At 50.9% G+C, this 19,792-nt stretch overlaps 1 protein-coding gene and 1 long non-coding RNA gene across 6 annotated transcripts in view; one reads left to right on the top strand and one right to left on the bottom strand.

The window, feature by feature from the left end:
• The first annotated feature begins 4,135 nt into the window (after positions 1-4,135).
• LOC143684635 (uncharacterized) lies at positions 4,136-10,306 on the top strand. Of its 2 annotated transcripts, XR_013176121.1 has the most exons (4): positions 4,136-4,555; positions 7,223-7,335; positions 9,751-9,883; positions 9,960-10,306. It is a non-coding gene; the product is annotated as an uncharacterized LOC143684635 (long non-coding RNA). The 2 variants fall into 2 exon arrangements; XR_013176120.1 differs by lacking the exon at positions 9,960-10,306 and having other exon boundaries at positions 9,751-9,953.
• Positions 10,307-15,180: 4,874 nt separating this feature from the next.
• The window catches only part of FOXP4 (forkhead box P4), a 57,187-nt gene continuing 52,575 nt past the window's right edge, over positions 15,181-19,792 (bottom strand). For all 4 annotated transcript variants that reach the window (XM_077161767.1, XM_077161768.1, XM_077161769.1 and 1 more), the window contains one exon: positions 15,181-18,678. In XM_077161767.1, the coding sequence (XP_077017882.1) occupies positions 18,531-18,678 (148 nt within the window). In that variant the 3' untranslated portion in view covers positions 15,181-18,530. The remainder of the gene's footprint in view (positions 18,679-19,792) is intronic.

Below are 19,792 nucleotides of genomic sequence, written 5' to 3'. Positions count from 1 at the left end.
TGTCAGACTGGGAAGCTGGATCTTATTTAATGCTGGCTTGATTTGTAACATTTCTCTATCAAAATGAAGGATCTGGGTAAATCCCAGAGCAATTTGAACAGTGAATAGGGAAGTATTTGCAGAGTCCCCTTGGGGGAATGACCAGAAAGGGGGAAAATTCAACTTCCCCAAGTGGAGAATTCTTGATATTCTCACAGGCAGTAGGGACAGCCAAAGCAATAGGCTGAGCCTCCAATCTTGGGGTTTGTTCATATGAAACTTAATCCCACAAAGGATAGGCTAAGCCTACATAAAATTAGACCGAAGAGTCACCCCCAAGAGAAACTCTTCTGTTGCTCAGATGTGGTCTCTCTTTCTCAGCCAACACAACAAGCAAACTCACCGCCCTCCCCCTCTCTACATGGGACATGACTCCTAGGGGTGTGGACCTTCCTGGCAACATGGGACAGAAATCCTAGAATGAGCTGGGACTCAGCATCAAGGGACTGAGAAAATCTTCTCGACCAAAAGGGGGAAGAGAGAAATGAGACAAAATAAAGTGTCAATGGCTGAGAGATTCCAAACAGAGTCGAGAGGTTATCCTGCAGGTTATTCTTACGCATTAAATAGATATCCCCTTGTTAGTCAAGATGTATTGGAGAGGCTGGAGGGAAGTGCTTGAAAATGTGGAGCTGTGCTCCAGTGGCCATGCTTCTTGAAGATGATGATATGGCTGTCACAGTGTGACTGTGTGGCTGTGACAGCCTTGTGTCTGATGCTCCTTTTGTCTACCTTATCAACGGACAAGTAAAATATATGGATTAAAAATAAATAATAGGGGGAACAAATGTTAAAATAAATTTAGTAGATTGAAATGCTGGTGATTGGTGAAGGGGAGGGGTATGGGGTATGATATGTATGGATTTTTTTCTGTTTTCTTTTTATTGCTTTTTCTGAACTGATACAGATGTTCTAAGAAATGATCATGACGATGAATATACAACTGTGATGATCATGTGAGTTATTGATTATATAACAAGAACAGTATGATAATATGATAAGGATGTTTGTGTTTGTATGTGGTTATGTATCATAAATAAAAAATAAATAAATTTAAAAAAAGAAAGGGAGGGGTAAGGGGTATGGTATGTATGAATTTTTTTCTATTGTCATTTTATTTCTTTTTCTGAATTGATACAAATGTTCTAAGAAATGATCATGATGATGAATATGCAACTATGCGATGATATTGTGAATGAGTGATTATATATGTAAAATGGAATGATCATATATTGAGAATGTTTGTGTTTCTTTGTTGTCATGTTTTTAAAAAATTAATAATTAATTTAAAAAATTAAAAAAGAAGGATCTGGGGACCTCTGTTTGCACTCTTGCCCCGGGCTGCAAACATGAGGGGTGGGAGTGATGGAGCCAGGACCTCTCCTGGCAGGGGGGGACCTCCGTGGGGCCCAACTGCCTCCCACTGCACCGTGCTGCCTGCCATAAGAGAACGTGGCGGGGGGAGTGTTTCGGGAAGCAAAACGAGAGACGTGTCCCTAAGTGGCCTATTGAGGGTGTCATGGGACATGTGTGGGAAGTGACATCAATGTGGAGAGGAACAAGGAGAGTTTGTTGAGGGAGGGAGGAAAGAAGTACAGATTGAGAGCTTTGGGGACATCGAGGGGATTGGCTTTTCCTCTGGAAATAAGAGACGCTCCGAAAGGGGTTTGGGAGCTTGTAACTCCGAGCTCGAAAGTCCTTGGGTTCTGGCCGCCTTGTAGAGCTATCTCTCTTCAATCCAGTCAACTCCCTGCTATGGAAAGAAATGGAAAACCAGCATCGTTTGGTGATCATAAAAATAAATACAGGGGAAACAAAGCAATATACTACATTTTAATTAGATATTGTTGCTTCCAGATACTGACACATAGTGTATCAGAGATTAGTGAGTGTGGGTGAGGTGTTAGACAAGGGCTAGCACTACACTGAGAGTTTTCTCTTTGATGATGTCAAAAGGATTGAAAGGCAAAGTTATATTTGTGCCATGTCCAAAGTCCCCTAAACCATCTCCAGGACAGCCGGTGAGGTCTTGGCTCCATCACTACCAGATGAGGCCCTGCCCTCATGTTTGCAGCCCATGGTAAGTGTGCAAACGATGGCCCCCAGATCACACATCATGATAGTGAAAACTTACAAATCAAGCCAACAAACCATTGTATAAAATAAATTCCAGCTTCTCAGTCTGACAAATTTACCTTCTGCTCTGGCCCAGGCTCCAAGAAGTGCTAATCCAAATGGCCAAGCCACACTCCACCACTAACCATCTGCCCCTTAGCTCATGTGCCAAGTAGACCGTTCCAAAGATCGTCCCAGCAGGGCCTCCTGGGCCATGTCGTGTCTCCTATCGGGGGGTGGAGGCAGTTTCCCCTTCGTGAATCTGGACTGGCTTCAGATTTTGTTTTGACCGATAGAATGCACCACACAAGAAGTCCACTGTGCTGGTGGGAGAGGTCCAGCCCGCCTGCCTGTGCCTGCCACCCTTGCTGAGGCACCACACTTGTGAATGAGGCTGTCTTGGAAGTCGCAGCCCAGGTGGGCTGCCGCATGAGTGACTCCAGCCAACACTGCGAGGCTGGGCCCACCTGAACTCACAGAATCGTGAGAAACAATGAAGGGTTGTTTTAAGTCGTGAAGTTTCAGGGTGGTTTTTATACACCAAGAGACAACTGAAACGTGCCAAGCACTGCTGAGAACCTCACAAGTGTTACTAATCCTTACAGCATCCCTGTGAGACCGTTACCCTTAGCTCTCATTTTACAGGTGAGAGAGCCAAGTCTTGGAAGGATGACACCCCCTGGTCCTCAGTCTCACAGCTAGAAGGTGGTAGAGGCTGAATTTGAACCTAATCTGTCTGACTCCAAGACGGGTGGGGAAAGGGGATGAGTAGGAGACCAGGGGCCCGTGTTGCCAGGACAAGAGGAAGGTAGAAATGATTCTGTCCTCCTCAGTCCCTTAGAGGACTGTCCAGGTGCTGCAGCAGGCACAGAGCATGCTACGGGATGGCATCTGTAAGGTGGGTGGGGACACCAGGTCCTGCCTTGAAGACTGACTCCAGAAGCTCTTGGAGTAAGAGTCTGCATGACCACACACTCTTTGACCCAAGCAGACCCTAACTTTATCCCTTCCCTGGCCTGAATACTTCACACCGTCACAATTGGGTATTATGCCTGAAAAGTTCTCCTGACCTCCTTCATTGCTGGGGGAAATGCAAAATGGTGTAGCCACTTTGGAAAACAGTCTGGCCATTTCTTACAAAGCTGAACACAGGCTTACCATACGATCCAGCAATCGTTCTCTTTAGGTTTTGACCCAAAGGAGTCGAAAACTGATGTACACCAACGGCTGCACATGGATGCTTATAGTAGCTTTATCCATACTTGCCAAAGATAGGAAGCAACTGAGATGCCCCTCAGTAGGTGAATGGATAAGCAACTGGTACAGCCATATAATGGAATATTATTCAGTGATAAAAAGAAATGAGCTTTCAAGTCACGAAAAGACACAGGGGGAGCTCAAATGCACATTGCTAAGTGAAAGAAGCCAGTCTGAAAAGGCTACATGCTGTATGATTCCAATACTAACATTCTGGAAAAGGCAAAACTATAGAACCAGTAAAAAGACCAGTAGTTGCTAAGTTATAGGGCAGCAGAGGAGGGGTAACTAGGCACAGCACAGGACATTTTTAGGGCAGTGAAGTTATTCTGTGTGATACTGAAATAGTGGGTATATGGCATTATGCACTTGTCAAAACCCACAGAACTGCACATACAAAGAGCAACCCTAATGTAAACTATGGACTTTAGTTAATAACATTGTATTGATATTGGTTCATCAATTGTAAAAAAATTATACCACACTCTGGCAAGATGTAAATAAGAGGGGGAACTGAGGTGGGGGGAGGGTGGGAGAGAGGCGGCAATGGGAATTCTGTACTTTCTGCATTACCTTTCTATAAACCTAATAAAACTGCTCAAACAAACACACAAAAGAAGTCGATTTAAAAATTAAAGTTCCCCAGGCTCATCCAGCTCAGCAACCTGGCAACCCACACAGGCAAAGTGCAGACACAAAGTATCCACATTATGACAGTCAGGACTGCCTGGACTGGGCGTGTCCCTGGCACAGAGCCAGAGCTCATGTGCTGGGGGGTCACACAGACGCCCTCTGGGGAGACCCTCCCCCGCTTCCTTTCTTCTAAACTTACTGCTTTGTCCTAGCACTCCAAATCAGCCTCTGGCATCCTGCCAGATAGTCTCTTCCCACAGCCGAGCTAAAACCTGAAATTCTTCTCTCTGGATGCTTCCTGATGGATGAGAGGGGGAGGACAATTTGGCCCGTTAGCGATGCGAATATTTCCTCAGGCATGCGGAGCAGGGGGCCTTTGCTAAGCCCCCACTGGGACTCGAGTTGGGCCATGTGTGGAATGGATCTGCTAGGGGCCCCTCCAGGCATGTTTGCATGAGTTTCTTAATAGGCAGGAGGATATTCACTGAAGGCCTGGGAAAGGAAGCTTCTGGTACGATCGCCCGGACAGAGGGAGAGCTGGGAGTGATGACATGGAAACAGTGGAGGGTGTGGTGGGGTCTGTGGAACACTGCTCTCAGCCTCTGGTCCACCCTTCTTTGGAGATCTCAGAAGGCTGAGAGCCACATCTCAAAATTCGTCCGCAACTAGGGATCTGGGTGCAAAATCATTTCCCCCTAATGTTGATGCTGTTGGTGGTATTTGGGAAGCGAAAGTGAGGGGGGGCCATTTTCTTACCCTTTTTGGCTGTTTTGGCTCACAGGTGAAAGGTGGAAATCAGTTTTTTCTGTGGCGGCATGCCAGGGTCCATCCTGCAGTCCCCGGGGCGTTGAGAGGCGGGCTTGGCAACTGCAGTAGCAGCTGCGTGACCCCTGGCTTGCCGCCATGGGCTGCGATCTTGAAGCCTTAGCTCCAGTGGGGCCATCCCTCTGAGGTTGTCCTCACTCCAGCTGTGCTACGCAATTCTGGCAGGTGTCTCACCTTCCTCTCTAACGCCCATTTGTATTTCTCCCATATGCATTTGTCTTCCTTATTCTCACTCCTCTGGTTCTCTCTCTCTAAATCCTCCCTCCAGGAGAGCTGCTTAGCTCCCCTGTCCCTTTTAGGCAGCTTAGAAGGCAGCCCTTGGTCGTTGAGGGCTCGCTGGACAGAGAACCCAGAGACTGACGTCATTGCCCGGGGGGCTGCCACTAACCGAGTCATTTCTCCTCCATGAGCCGGTTTGCTAACCTGTAAAATAACAGGGTTGAAATGAGAGTTCCCTCCCAGCTAGGACCTACGCTGATTCATTGCACAAACACAACATCAAGCGCCTGCTGTCTGCCAGGAACTGGGCCATGTGCTGGGGCAGCAGGCTGAGCGGGCCGGCCCCTGTGTCGGCAGAGCTCGCCTGACGGCAGGCGGGCGCACGGGTAAGCGCCAAGCAGAACAGAGCGCCGGGTGCCCATGGCTGAAGGAATCAACCAGCTCTACCATGACTGTTGAGACAAGCAGCAGTTCCCATGCCCCACCCCCCAACCCCTCCCCAGCTCCCCCCTTTCTACTTCCCAGGCACAACCACTTTCCACTCTTTAGAGTACTCCTGTGTTATTCAGCATACCTGTAGAAAAGAATCTTGTGTTGCCACTTTTTGACTTTTCAGTTTTAGAAGCCAATGAAATTGTCACCATAGAAGATGTAGATGAATTTCTCTTTCATCTACCTTTCCTGTTGTAATCTTCCCACAACAACTCCTACCTGGCTTCTCATTCTCCCAGTGTGGTTACATCATATTTGTGATTAAATTAAGATTTGGTGTTTTTTTTAAATTATGACTAAACGTTATTTACAGCTAAGCCTTTCCCTTCAAGATGTTGTTCTTTCTAGAGTTAATTGTCCTTTTTTATTTGCTTAGTTTCTCTTTACTCATGTTTCTCTTACCCAGAGGTGTAGATCTCATCATAATATGTTTAAATTTTAGATATCCTGTCTTTCGTCTTCTTGAAGGAATTTGTTTCAAAGCTCTTTGACTTCTCTGGTCTGATCTGGCTGCTCCCTACCCCTCATACAGGATCCCCTCTGTCTCTCTATACTGTTAGATCTTCTGCTTCCTCTTTTTTGTTTTTGGTGGAACCCATCCTCTACCCTTCCATTGTGAGAAATGGTGAATAGAAGTGGCATTATTTTGTGAATTTGCATATCTCAACATGTTTTCATTCCACTTTCTCATTTAATAGTTAGGCAGCATACAGAATTCTAGGTCAGAAGTCTAGAATTTACTGTGCCTGACATCTCTCTCAAGAAGTTTGTAGGATCTTCTCTTTATCTGCAGTGTTCTGAAACCTCACAGTAATGTGCTTTGATGAGAGCACATTTCGTACACCCTTTGGCCTACTTTATTTGGAAATTTTATGTCCATCAATTATGGGAAATGTTCATGAATTACTTCTTTAGTGATTTTCCCCTTTCTGTTTCTCTCTTTCTAGATCTCCTGTTATTTAGTTTTTGGGCTATCCTGGACCTGTCCTTTAATTCTAGTGTCTTTTCCATTTTCCTTTTTTGATGGTGCTGTTTTATTTGCTGTACTTTTGGGAGGATTTCTTTCATTTAACCTCCAATCTTCTTGTTTGAGTTTTCATTTCCACTATCATAGTTTTGATTCCTAAGAGCTCATTTTGTTCTCCACATGTTCATTTTCATAGCATCTAAGTCATATTTCATAGGCTACATTATCCTATCTCTCTGATAATAAATAATGATTTGTTTGACATTTGCCTTTATCTGCATAGAAGTGTCCTCCAAGTTACTTTTTGTCTTTTAATTTTGATCTGTTTTACACATTCAGTGCTTTCTTCATCTGTCTGGTGATCCTTGGATTTCTACTGACGGATGAGACTAAAATGCTGGTTGGAAGCTCTATGCCCATGGCTGGTCCTTGCTGATCCTGGCCTTTGGGGAAACTTCAATGTCAGAGTCTTTCACTTAATCCCCATGTAATGCCTCTGCCTCAACTATGCCAGTGACCCCAGTCCACAGACCCTCTGATTTACTCCCTCCTGTCGCCTCCTGTCATCTGTGGGGGTGCAGGGAGGGGAAGGGGCTGGCCTCCACTGCATGGGGGAGGGGATCTGGAGGAACTGCTGCTCCTGAAACTGACTTTCAACATTTTTCTTGTGTTTAGATTCACCTTTAATACTACTTGGAGAAGTAACCAGTACCAGCCACTAATTCCTGAGCCTTAGGAGAGGGAGCGCCACGATGAACGGAGGTGGCTCTCAGCTCTTCTCATTGCTGGTTGGAACCTCGGCTTTCCTCGCCCGTCTCCCCTCTAGCTTTTAAACTTGTCGCTGTTGTCTTCTGCCTTGTTGTACTTGTCTCTATTCCTCCATACCTTTAAAAAATATTCCTCTACTGTAGTTTAGCAGGGTGTCAGGAGGGCAGGACGGTAAATGCATAAGTGCAACCCACCATCTTTAATTAGAAGTTACTCCAATTAGATTTTCTGTTGTTACGTTGAGTTCAGTTTGACCCGGACCAATCCCAGATGACTCATACGTTCATCTCCACACGTCCTGATTTCAGCCAGCGGCTTCCGTTAGTCTCTGTTATCCAAGGTCTAAAACCTTAGAATCCCTAAGGAAACCTTAGTTTCCCTTGCCTTCTGTTTATGGAACCAGTCCCACCTTCCTCCTTTTTTTTTGGGCGGGGGGGGAGTCACCTTTCTCCCATTTCCCTCTCACCACCCAGCTCTTGTCCTGCACACGCGCACCTGAGCCTGAGTGGATGGCCGGCTGGTGCTCTCCTTCCCTTCGAGCCCCCCACCAAATCTAACCTACAAAATGCCCATTTGTAAAAACTGCCATGGTCTTGCCACTCCCCTGCTCAAAAGCATTTTATTTTGTTTAGAGTAAAAGTTCCACATTTCTAAGTTGGGCAACCAAGCTCCCACAGCCTGGCCCCATCCACCTCTCCTGGCCCAATTCTCCTACCCCCACTGAATTGGGGCATGGTGCTTCTGAGCCCACTGGCCCTCCAGACTCTGCACCTTGGAATGTGCTGTCCCCTCTGTCTAGCCACCTTTCAGGACTCAGCTCAAATGCCGCTTCTGACCGGAAGCTCCCCTCTGTGTTCCTGACCCCAAACTAGACGTTGTATTGTCATTCTTCAGCTTATGTGCCTGTCTATCTCTGGGGTTCCTTGAGGGAAAGAACCGTGTCTCGTTCATCTTGTACTTCCAGAGCTCATCTGGGGCCTTGGATGCAGTAAATTTTGAATGAACGAATGATTAACTTTGTCGTTATGCTTCATTCTTTATTTGTCTATTTCCATTCCTTTCTCTGCTGCTGCCTTCAATGTCACCATATTAATAAAAATTTTTATAGGAAGATCTTTTTAAATAATTAAACTTTCAAGTGTCATAAAAAGGACCTTGCCTATATCAAGGGTTGCTTGCAGCAAAAGGAAATGGAGTATGTTCTTTGGCATGTTGTCTTACCTTGACTTATTATGTACCAATTAGGTATGTATCAGTCTTCTTTCCCGAGCTCTCTGTGAGCCCATGCAGGCAGGGCCTGTACCCAGTAGCTGCTTTCAGCTTTCCCCAGAGCTCCCAGCTCAGCCGGCCACACAGGAGATGCTGATAAAGCTCTGTGGACTGATTTTGTGTGCTCCAGCATGGGGGCAGATACGTGGGCCAGTTGGGGGAGACTCTCAGGCATGGAGGCAAAGTTAGGAAGCCCCGCTGGCCTGGGTCAGGCCTGGGGTGGGGGTGAAGATGTGACAGGTCCAGGGTATATCGTGGGAAGGGGTGCCTGGGAGCTGCTAACCACAGCCAAGTGTTACTTGGGCAGCAGGAAGCACGAGGAGAATGAGGAAGGAGTTAGATAGAGGGAGGAGAAGAGAAATGTGAGTGTGAAGGGATCGGCGGCTGGGTGGGGGTCAGCGAGTGTGATGGGAGGAGGGATGACGGTGGGTGAGACACCCCCGACAGGGGTGGCGGCCTTAGAGGTGAGGCTTCCACTCTCACCAGTGCCCACCTCCCCTCCCACTGCCTCCTGCTGCTCCATCTTGACTCCCGTTCACCAAAACCTGTCTTTCCATATGGTGGTTCATGGGTCTGTGTACCATTAGTGACCAGTACAGCTGTAAGAGTGTGCTGTCATCAACTGCGACAACTCCGGGAGTCACTGTCAGGGAGCCCCATTGCCTGTCAGGTCCAGCCCCAGCCCCTGCCTGGGATTCCCACTCCCTTCTCTGTTTCCCCCTGCCCAGACATAGTCTCATGGCTGTTTCCATGCACCAACCCCTCTTCCTGAGCAGGTCTGTGGCAGAGTCCTGTTCCAAGTTCTGGGGAAGAGATGAAGGAGAAGGAGACATGGGAGTCGCCAAGTCCTATGGAGGAGGGAAGGCACACACACACACTCATTCACACATACACACACTCAGACATACACACACTCACAGGAAGAAAAATATTTGACTCTAGTCTGTCCTCTCCCCCCATCCTCAAAACACATAAAATCATGCCTTTTTTCACCCATTCCATAGTTTTGTCCCCCTTCCCCTCCATTTCTGGGGTCTTCTCTCTTTCCCTTTGCTACAAAACTCATTGAAAGAGGGATCTCTACCCATGGCTCCCCCACCCCCACACTTGCTCCTTAAACCATCATGCTTCTGCCCTTACTGACTGTGGGAACTGTTTCGTCCTAGGGTGTCAGAAGCTTCTGGTTGCCAAGACCCCCACCTTGGCCTCAGGACTACCCTCTCTCCTGGGTCTTCCTTCTTCATGCTCGCAGACCATGTCGTCCTTCTCTCTCTGGCCATACCTCTCGCCCGCAGCCAGGTGTGCGGACCCAGGCCAAGTGTGCAGACCCAGGCCAGGTGTGCGGACCCAAGCCAGGTGTGCGGACCCTGGCCAGGTGTGCGGACCCAGACCAGGTGTGCGGACCCAGGCCAGGTGTGCGGACCCAAGCCAGGTGTGCGGACCCAGGTCAGGTGTGCGGACCCAGACCAGGTGTGCGGACCCAGACCAGGTGTGCGGACCCAGGCGTGCTTCACATGGTCCCGCTCGCCACCCACTCTGGGCGGGGGCACCTCAAGACCCTGCAGGCCCCGCAAGCCCACTCTAACACTTCATCTCTTCCTTTGCCCTGCTGAGTTTTTTTCGAGGGGGAGAGGAGGGGCGCGACTGGATGAGAATTCTTCCCGTGACCCACGTCCCAAACCTTGGAATCATCCTTCTTTCGTTGGTAAATAAAATATTTCAGCCACATAAAAGGTGCAGAGAACAAAATTCTGACCTCTGTATTCCCACCACAGTTGGATATAACCATTACCAACATATCTGAAGGCCTGTGAGCACCCTTTCCTACTTTCTCCCCTTCTCCCTTAGGGTGACAGCCGAGATCCTGGATTTATTATTTATCATTCCTAACAATTCTTTAAATGTTTCCTATATGTATATGTGCACTTACCTGATATAAAGCATCATTGTGCATGTCTTCAAACATTACGTAAATGGAAATACTCTCTATGTATTTCCCCCACTTGCTTCATTTGTTTTGCTCTGATTTCCCCTACTGACATGTAGCTCTTACTTGTTTACTTTCACCACGCTACAACAGTCTATTGTAAAAACGTGCCACACTCAATGTCCTCCCTCTCCTGAGGGCGTTTAGGGCATATCCCACCGGAGTCATTCCGGACCTCCGTCTCCCATGTAACCTCGCCATCCCATCTTTATTCTTTCATTGTCCAAAAAGCCTCCTCGAACAGATATTTGCACACCAACATTCCTAGCGGCATCGTTCACAATTGCCAGAAGATGGGGTCAACCCAAGTGTCCATCAGCCAACGAGGGGACAAAAAAATGCGGTGCACACATGCAATAGAGTGTCATGCAGCCACAGAGAGGAACGAGGCCCTGGAAATGCGACACGGACAAACCTCTAAGGCATCATGTTGAGTAAAATAAGTCAGACACTTATTTTGGACAAACATTGTAGAGCTCACTGATTTGACATGACAAGAATAAGCAAACTCACAGTGAGAATCCAGAGCATCGGACACCAGGGGTGAGGTGAGCATAGGGAATGCGAAGTTAAGGTTTAAAAAATGCAGGGCTCCTACTTGGAACGATGGAAGTGTTGTGGGAATGGATGGTGGTGATGGGAACACAACATTGTGGATGCAATTATAACAGCACTGGAATACAGATCAGCATGTGATTAAAAGGGGAAATGTTAGATTTTCTATACGGTCGCAGAATAAATATTTTAAAAAGAATCCATAGGACTACACTACATAGACTGAACCCTAAGTTAAACCATGGCCTTTAATTAATAGTACAACTATAAAGATGTGTTATCATCGATTGTAACAAATGTTTCACACCAGTGCAAGGTGTTGGCAGTGGGGTGGTGTACAAGCATCCTGTATTTTATGCAGGATTGTTCTGTCAATTTACAACTTCTCTAATACTACTACTAACAAAAGCCTGCTGCTATCGTTCTCCAAAGCAGCCCTGTTAGGACTCCATCGCTGGTCCCCTGACAGTCTCAGAGGGTCTCCCAATGGGCCCAGAGCCCCAGGGTTCCATCTAGTCTATTCCCTTCCAGATGCTTCCTTCCCGACCCCAGGTGGCTCCCGTCACTCCTCTGCTCTAAACCCTCCTGTGGGCTCCGCTTTTTTCCCCCCAACCCCAGGACTGTCCCTTGTTCCCCAGTGTGGCCTTGGGGAACCCCCTTTCCAGTAGCACCCAGCATCCTCTCCCACTTCTCTAGCTTATCCTGCTTTCCTGGCTTACCCCCAAATGTCTTAAACCAGTCCCACCCCGCCTTCTCTGCTGTCACCCCCTCCTTGGAAAGCCCTCCTGCTAAATCTTATCTTTCTCTGAAGGCCTCCGAATGCCACAGCACTGGGTGTTTGAACCATCAGTTTGGCCCCTGCCAAGTCTGCTCTGTGTTTATTTAAGTCCAAGACTGTCCTCCTTTAGCTGTAAGCAACTCAGTGACATAGACTGTGTCTTTCAATCTTCATCAAAAGGTCATCAGCCTCACCACTTGCTGGGTTTCAACAGGCCTGGAGTGTGAGTGTCACACCCACAATTCCATTTAATTCTCCTTTTGACCTTCTGGGCAGTCAAGAATTCTCGTCATCACTTCATAGAGAAGGAGAGTGCACAGTGGTCCTCTAGGCCAGCGTCTAGCCCAGCTGGCAGGGACAGTGGATGGCCAGGCTCCTGGCAATCCATTGGCCACCCCGCCTCTGCCTTACCCACGGCCATCCAACCCTTATTTTTCTGCTCCGTTAAGCTTCTCCAACCTCCACTTCAGTCCTCTACAGATCTAGAATGTTCTCTCCTCTCTCCTCTTCCTACCCAAATTCCCTGTCCCTGTTCCAGTCTCTCTTCCTCAGAATCCTCCAGGACACACAGGCCCTCTCTGAGCACTCTCACCCCGACCCCTCTCATCACTGGCCTCTGAGACTGCGTTTTATGAATCGCTGTTACTGGGCTGAGGGCTGACAACATGCCAGGCACTGTTTTAATATATTATATCATTAATCTTATCTACAAGCCAGGAATGTAGAGATTATTATCCCATCCCATTCTAGAGATGAGGAATCTGAGGCCCAGAGTGGTCAAGAAGCTTTCCCAAGGCCACAGAGCTACCAGTCAGGATTTGAACCCACACCAGGCAGACTGCAGGGCCTAAATTTGCCTTCCCACAGCACACAGCACACAGCACTCAGCCGATTTCCATCTGTTTCCCAGTCAGAGAACCAGCTCAGCTCCCAGACCCAGCCTGCGAACCCACCCCTTCCCCCTGTCCTTGGCACCCTCCTGAACTGGGGCAGCTACCTGATACAGACAAGCAGATTCCTGAATTTCAGAATGGAGGACAGGAGGGGCACCAACCCCCGCGGGAGGGCCTGGGATAGAAACCCCGGGGTGCACGGGTACAGCGGGGACTGGGCTGTTTCCCTCCCACCCTGCCCTGCTCCCTGCCAATGTGGCCCACCTTCAGGAGGGCCAGCCCCACGCCCGTCCTGCCCGCCCAGAGCCAGGACAGAGTGCCTTTCAGCCTTGGCTGCTGCCGTGATCACCCTCTAGGGAGGGGCCGTGTTTTTCTAAACTTTTGCTCCTGAGCCGGGAGGCAGACAGCAGCCAGCAGAGAGGGTCCGGGCTCAGGCGTGCAGGCATGTGGCGTGTGTGATGGGCTGCCACTGCGGCTGCTGTGTGGTCTCTACCCGGCCCTGGGTGTCCACGGGCTAATCACAGCCTTTAAAGATGGAAGGAGCCTCTCCATGTGAACACATCTGAGTATCAGTGTGCATGCGTGTGTGTGTGCTCAGGTGTGTGGTTGTGTGCATGTGCGATGTGTGTGTGACCCCGTGTGTGTGTGTGTGTGTGTTGACACACTGTGACTTCCTCATCTCAGACAGGGCCCTCTTTGTCTTCCTTGCTCTCACCCCCACCCCGTTCCATCAGTAAGGTCCCCCATTTAATTATTTATAGGGTGTTCCAGCCTTCTTTCTCCAGTTCCCTCTGTCCTTCACTGGCCATTCGAAGCCCCACTTCACCTCCTTCTTCCAGGAGAAGAATGGCAGCTGGGGTTCTCTGACGCTAGTGCTGAATTCTTGGCTCTTGAGTTTCCCTGTGCCTCAGTTTTCCCACTGAGAGTCTCCAAGGAAGGGGTGGGGGGAAAAGTCAAAGTAAAGAGTGCTGCTAGGAAGCTGGGCTAATCCTTAGAGCCTCTGCCTTCCCTTTCCCCAGTGTAACCCACAGACTCTTCATTTTTAACCTTTCATCTCAGTTAACCTCTGATTCTCTGGGCTTCAGATTCCTCATCTGTAAAATGGGGAAAACAATAGTCTCTAACGCACAATTATCGTGAGGAGTAAAGGAAATACACACCTTTTAGAATAGTGTTGGGTATACAATGAGAACGCATTATAAATTAGCAATTCTTATTACTATGACTTAAAATGTTCGCTGAGAACTTCCTTGGGCTGGGCATGCGCTGCCTTCCCTCCAGATCCCTCCCTTGGTCTCTCCTGCCTTCTCTAGGTTCCATTTAGGATGCTTCCTAGGTCATGAGGTGGAGGGGTTTGGGGAAGGCCACAAACACCAGAATGAACCCTTTTCTGATCCAGACCCGAGGCTAGTCTCTGGGGTGTGGGGTTGAAGGGCTCTAGTTTTCACAAGAAGTCGAACTCCTACCTGCATACCCGCCCCCCCATCACCACTGCACCCTTCTTTCTGATGGGCTAGTTTGTCCAAAGCAGCAGCTCTGCTTTGTGTAAAGCGCCCTCTGCTGGCTCCTGGCAAAAGGCCTTGGGCAAGGGAAAGAACTTTCTGGGTAGGCCGGGAAGGGGGACTTCTGCCCACACAGAGCCCAGAGTGCTACAGATCTCACCTGTAAAATGTCCGACTTCAGGTTTCTCTTTTTTTGCTGGCCTGAAAAAAGCTTCCCAAGATAGCTTCCCTATCCCCATAAGAGCAGAAATACTAAGACGTGAAGAGCTGCAAGCCAGAACTACCCACCTGCCTTGAAAGGCTACACAGTGGGGAGACTGACCCACATGCAGAGCTTCCTGATAGCAAAGCCTGGTTGGGGTGGTGCGGAAAGGTGGTTCTTGTTTAGAAAAAGGTAATAATGGGCACTGGGGGCTTCCCCAAGTGGGATCTGTCAGATCAGTAAGATAAATGAGTTAATTATTGAGTCTATAAGTCCAAACCACCCAGAGGTGGTGAGACATAGCAGCCTCCGATTCTTTACATGGCAATACCCTCTCTTCTGCCAGTGCTCTGGAGAGATCCTCACCCCACCTCCAAATTCACAGACCAGATCATTGCCATACCCCTGCAGGCAGAATAAAAGGAAAAGGACTCTATGGAAGCAGGACAGCGGATGACTTGCAGGACTGTCCTGAGGGCGGCTGGGTGCAGTCTTGTCCCCTTAGACTTGCTGGCATGGGAAGGACACCCCTGCGGCCGTCCAGTAGAGACAGAGAGGGCTCCACTCCTTCAGGCAGTGGGACGAGGGCTTGACAACCAGCACCTCTGGATTTTCTAGGACTTTCTAGGGGGCTGGCGGGTCCCCAGAGGGGAAGAAGGGGGAGGAGAAGCGGCCGCAGTGAAATTGTGGGTAATTATTTTATTGCATTGTAGAGAATGCTGTTGTCCACACATTACATGCAGCTAGTTCTACTGTACGGAGCCCAGCAGCCTCTGCTGAGGGCTGGGAGGGCAGCTTACAATACAAAGTAGTGCTGTTTCTTTAGAAAGTATCTGGTGGGCAAGTGGAGAGCGTGGGGTGGGGTGCTCACCAGAGGCCCCAGCTGGGCTCCCCTTTCTAAAGGGTGTGTGTGTGTGGGGGGAATTCACCCCCGGCTCTGTGCAGGTGTCCAGAGGATTGAAACAGAGGGAGGAGGCAGAGTGGATGGGGGTGCAGCAGAGAGAGGGAAAAAGAGGGAAGACAGAGACAGAAAGTGGGTGGGAGAGGAGAGTGAGGGAAACAAAAACAAACAGATGATGGCTGAAAGGAGTGGGAAAGGATGAAAAACAGTTATGTGAGCAGACATCAGATAACTCAGCAGAGAATCAATCTCCAGATCCTATCCTCCCCTTCCTGCCTCACCTTCTCCCCTAAACTTGGCTTTTGGAAAGTTCCAGCAGTTTGGTGGAGGTATGCGGGAAGGGTGATCGATTCCAGTTCTGTTGCTTCCTCAACCCCCCAACCCCACCCCTCAATACACATGCTTCTTTCTGGCTGGGTCTGAGCTCCCCTACCCATGATGAGAGAATAGCTGGGAGATAACAGCGGTGATGGAAGGAGGGAATTGGCAAAGAAGACTGGCTGAGACCCTGGGAAGTGAGGAGGAGGCTTCCCTGCTGAGGACGGCAGTGGGGTGGGCTGGGAAGCGGGTGGGCTGGCGTGTGGTGGGGCTGGGGGCGGTATCAGGGTGGACCTTTGGCTTGGGCGCTTGGATGGCCTCAATTCCTTCCCTCCCCTAGCTGTCCGGTCTCCCCTCTGCACAGATTTGGAGAGCCCCTCTCCCAGCCCCAAGCCCACCGGCACCGTGGTCAGTGCAGACACGTGTGCCACAGGCACGGTACCCTCACTACACCCAAACACGAGGACCCCAACACCCGCCGACATGGGGCAGCCCCCGAGGGCACGGTGACTGCGACTTCCTCCCCATGGGGGCACCTGGGCCCGGGGGCGGGGGGTGGAGGCAAAGGGGCCCAGCAGCAGGAGGCCTCTCTGTCTCTGAAGGGCATCTACTCTCTTACTGAAAACAGCCTGGCAGGAACTTGGATTTCATGCTTGTGAAATGTGGGGCAAGGAGGTGAGAATAGAACGATAGAGACCTGGTTTGAGAGAAAACACGGAGGACCGCGGGATAGTGAGTGAGTGAGGAGGGGACACTGGGGGAGCGGCGAGAGGCTGGAGGAAGCCGCCTTTAAACCTGGAGGCTGACAGGTACCTGGGGTGCGCCCACACGTGCCCACTCCCCTCTATCCGTGCCCTCGCAGAAACCACTTCTACAGGGCAGAAGCCCCTACTGTCCAGCTGGCACCTTGGCCCCGGGCTCCCCGGAGTGCAGCCACCTCCTCCCTGGCTGAACACCCTCCCCTCCCTCACCCTGGTGACACACGCAGGGCCCGGTGAATAGAGGATGTTTAATAATTTCTGTGCTGATCAAATGGAACACAGGTGGGGAATACATGGGGGGAGGGGGCAGGGGCCCCCCTGCCATTTGCGAGGGGTGGCTGGTGAAGGGACGTATGTGGGGGGTTCTTGGGAAATATTCCAAGGAGTCTTCTCAGCAAAGGGGCCCGGCCTGGGGTGCTACGGGCGTCAGACACACCCAGTCCATGGCCTTGTGTTGGGGTCCCCCATAGGGGGTCTGTGGAGGGTCTCACTTTTTGTTCCAGCTCCTCTGCTGGAATCCACACTCCCAGCGTGGTGAGGGACTTGGTCCTAGAGAGGGTCTGGAAATCCCCCAGGAAGCAGCCCGGGGTTGGGAATTCAGGGCTCAGCTGCTGATTGCCGGAGATGTGAGCCCTGCAGCGAGCAGGGGTGGGGGTGGGAGTCTGCCCACCTCCCACCTTCTACCCTCTCCCTCTTCCCGGCCAGGCAGGGCTGGGCAGCAGCAGAGGAACGGGCCCCCCCACCCCAGCCTCTGTTGCGTACCAGGGTCCTTGGGGTGGGGGTGGAAGGAGGGGTGGGGGGGAGTCTTGGCCACCAACAGACACTGTAAACTTTGGTTTAAAACAATAACTTAAGTGAAGGGAGGGCTTCCAGCCTTGGGGGGGGGGGAGTAGGAGTGGGGAGAGCAGGGTGTGCAGGAGGCGACAAGGAAAAGCCAACAAAAAGTTTTGGTTTTTGCTTCCGGCGTAAGAAAGGTCTTTGGTCATCCGTTTAACTGGGGGGGGGGGGGGGGGGGGGGAGGGACAAGGAGGGAGTGCTGGGGGCGGGTGAGAGAAGGACTGCAACGAGGGAGGGTCCCAGGCTGAGGGCAGAGGTAACCCACCTAAGCCTTGCCTTCCAGCCTTGCCTTCCGAGAGGAGGCTGGGGACCCCCAGAGGGTCTGGCACCCCCTCTGGCCCCACCTCCAGCCTCAGGGTTAGCGCCCCTGCTTCAGAGGCTCCACCCCCAGAAGTCTGCTTGGTGCAGACCTCTGGAGGCGGTGGGCGATGGGCCTCTCCCTCCGCTCCCTCATGTGGGGGCAACTAGAGGAGCACCCAGCAACAGGGGCAGGCGCTGGGGCCAGGCGGCCCTGCTCCCCAGACTCCCACAGGGCACGTGCCCTGGTCCGACCCCGACCCCACTGTTTACCGGGGTGCAGTTCAGGGGGTTGGTTTCTTCTGGGGATGATCTGACACTTCATTAAGGTCCCCCACCCAGGCCAGGGACGGGAGTTGTGTGTGTGTGTGTGTGTGTGTGTGTGTGTGTGTGTGTGTGTGTATTTCTTCACAGTACGGAAAAGAAGGTGGAAGGGAGCACGGATCAGGCAAGTGGGGGCCTCTAGCCAGAAAACACTGCCAGAGCCAGGGGCAAGGGGCCCTGGGGGTGGGAGGGGAGGCTTAGCCCCGCCTGCGGGTCTCCACGGCACCGAGGGGCCAGAACAGGGGCGAGCTGGAGGGGAGGCCGGGCTGCTGCTGCTGGTGGGGGTAGGGGTATCCAGATGTGGGGGAGGGGCTGAGGAGGGGTCTGGGCCCTCCAACATGTCCCCCTCCAGTCCCAGACCAGGGGTTCTGTGTCTTCTCAGGGGTGGGACCGCCCTGCCCAGGCGCGGCTGTCATTCAGGTCACATTGGGAGCTGCTGGCCCAGGGTCCCCTACCCTCCCTCACCACCCCCCACCATCTGAGTCCTGGAAGTGCCTTGAGGTCTGGGAGGGGCTGTGGAGTCGGGGTATGTGGGGCCTGGGTTCTGGGGGTGACAGGTCCCACCCCTGCCCCGCCTGCCCCAAAAGCCCCTTAGGACAGCTCCTCTCCTGGCAGCTCCTCCTCCAGATCCCTGTCTTCCGGGGGCCCCGTGGTGCTGGGGTGGGTGGGGCCCAAGGGGGGCCCTGGTCGCCCATCCTCCTCCGCCTCAGCCGGCTCCTCTTTCACCTGCACCTGGTGGCTGCAGCAGAAGGGGTGACATGGGCACTCGGGGCCCTTCCCTGACTCCCCCCCCCCATACAGAACTCCGGGCATAGTGGGGTGTCCACAGCACAGATCCACCAGGCTGCTATCATCCCTGGGACGTGGGGGCCCCGGGCGCGCCTCAAAAAACGGAGAGTTGAGACAGAGGCTGCTTTGGTTGGGAAGGAGGGGGTGGGGAGATGAGAGAGAGCAGAGGAAGGAGAAGAAGGAAAAAGAGGAGAGAGTAGGAGGGAAAATAGAAAGGGACTGCGTGACACCCACTAGGATGGGTTTATTAAACAATCGGAAAATAAGTGTTGAGGAGGCTGCGGAGAAAAGGAGCCCCAGTGCACTGTCCGTGGGATGTACAACAGGGCAGCAGCTGTGAAGAGTTTGGCAGTTCCCCAGAAGGTTTAACAGAATCAATACAGCCTGGCAATCCCACCTCTGGGTGTGGACTCCAAAGAACTGAAAGCAGGAGCTTGGATGGCTACTTGAACCCAAGGTTCATCGCAGCACTTACACAGCGAAGGACAGACAAAACGTGGTACATCCATACATGGAATATTACTCAGCTGTAAAGGGGAAGAAGTTCTGATACACGCTACGACACGGATGAACCCTGAGGACATCACACTGAGTGAAATACAAATGACAACTACTACATGATCTCACTGATAATGACCAGAATCCAAATTCACAGACACTAGATTATGAGCTACCAGGGTGAGGTGACGGTGTGGAACGGGGGACCCAATGTTTAACTGGCTCAGAGTTTCTGTTTGGGGTGAAGGAAGAGTTTTGGTAATAGATGGTAGTGACGGTAGCACACTGTGCAGTAATTAACACCACTGAATTGTATACTTGAAAGTGCCTAAAAATGGGAAATGTTACGTTGTATGTATGCTACCACAATAAAAATTTTTAAAAAATTAATAAAAAGGAGGGAAAGAGGAGAGAGGATAAGAAGAGAGAAGAGCATAAGGAAGAGAGGAGAGAGGAGACAGGAAAGTGGGTGAAGAAGGCAGGAGGGGAGGAGGTGGAGAAGGGAGAGGGGAGGAGAGGGAGGGGGAAGGAAAAGATAGAGTAGAGGGGAGTCAGGTCAGTCGTAG

The sequence above is a fragment of the Tamandua tetradactyla genome, chromosome 5 (assembly GCF_023851605.1).
Source record: "Tamandua tetradactyla isolate mTamTet1 chromosome 5, mTamTet1.pri, whole genome shotgun sequence".
In the NCBI taxonomy this organism is placed as follows: domain Eukaryota; kingdom Metazoa; phylum Chordata; class Mammalia; order Pilosa; family Myrmecophagidae; genus Tamandua; species Tamandua tetradactyla.
Note: the sequence above shows the minus strand (reverse complement) of the source record. Positions and strands in the feature narration are given on the sequence as shown.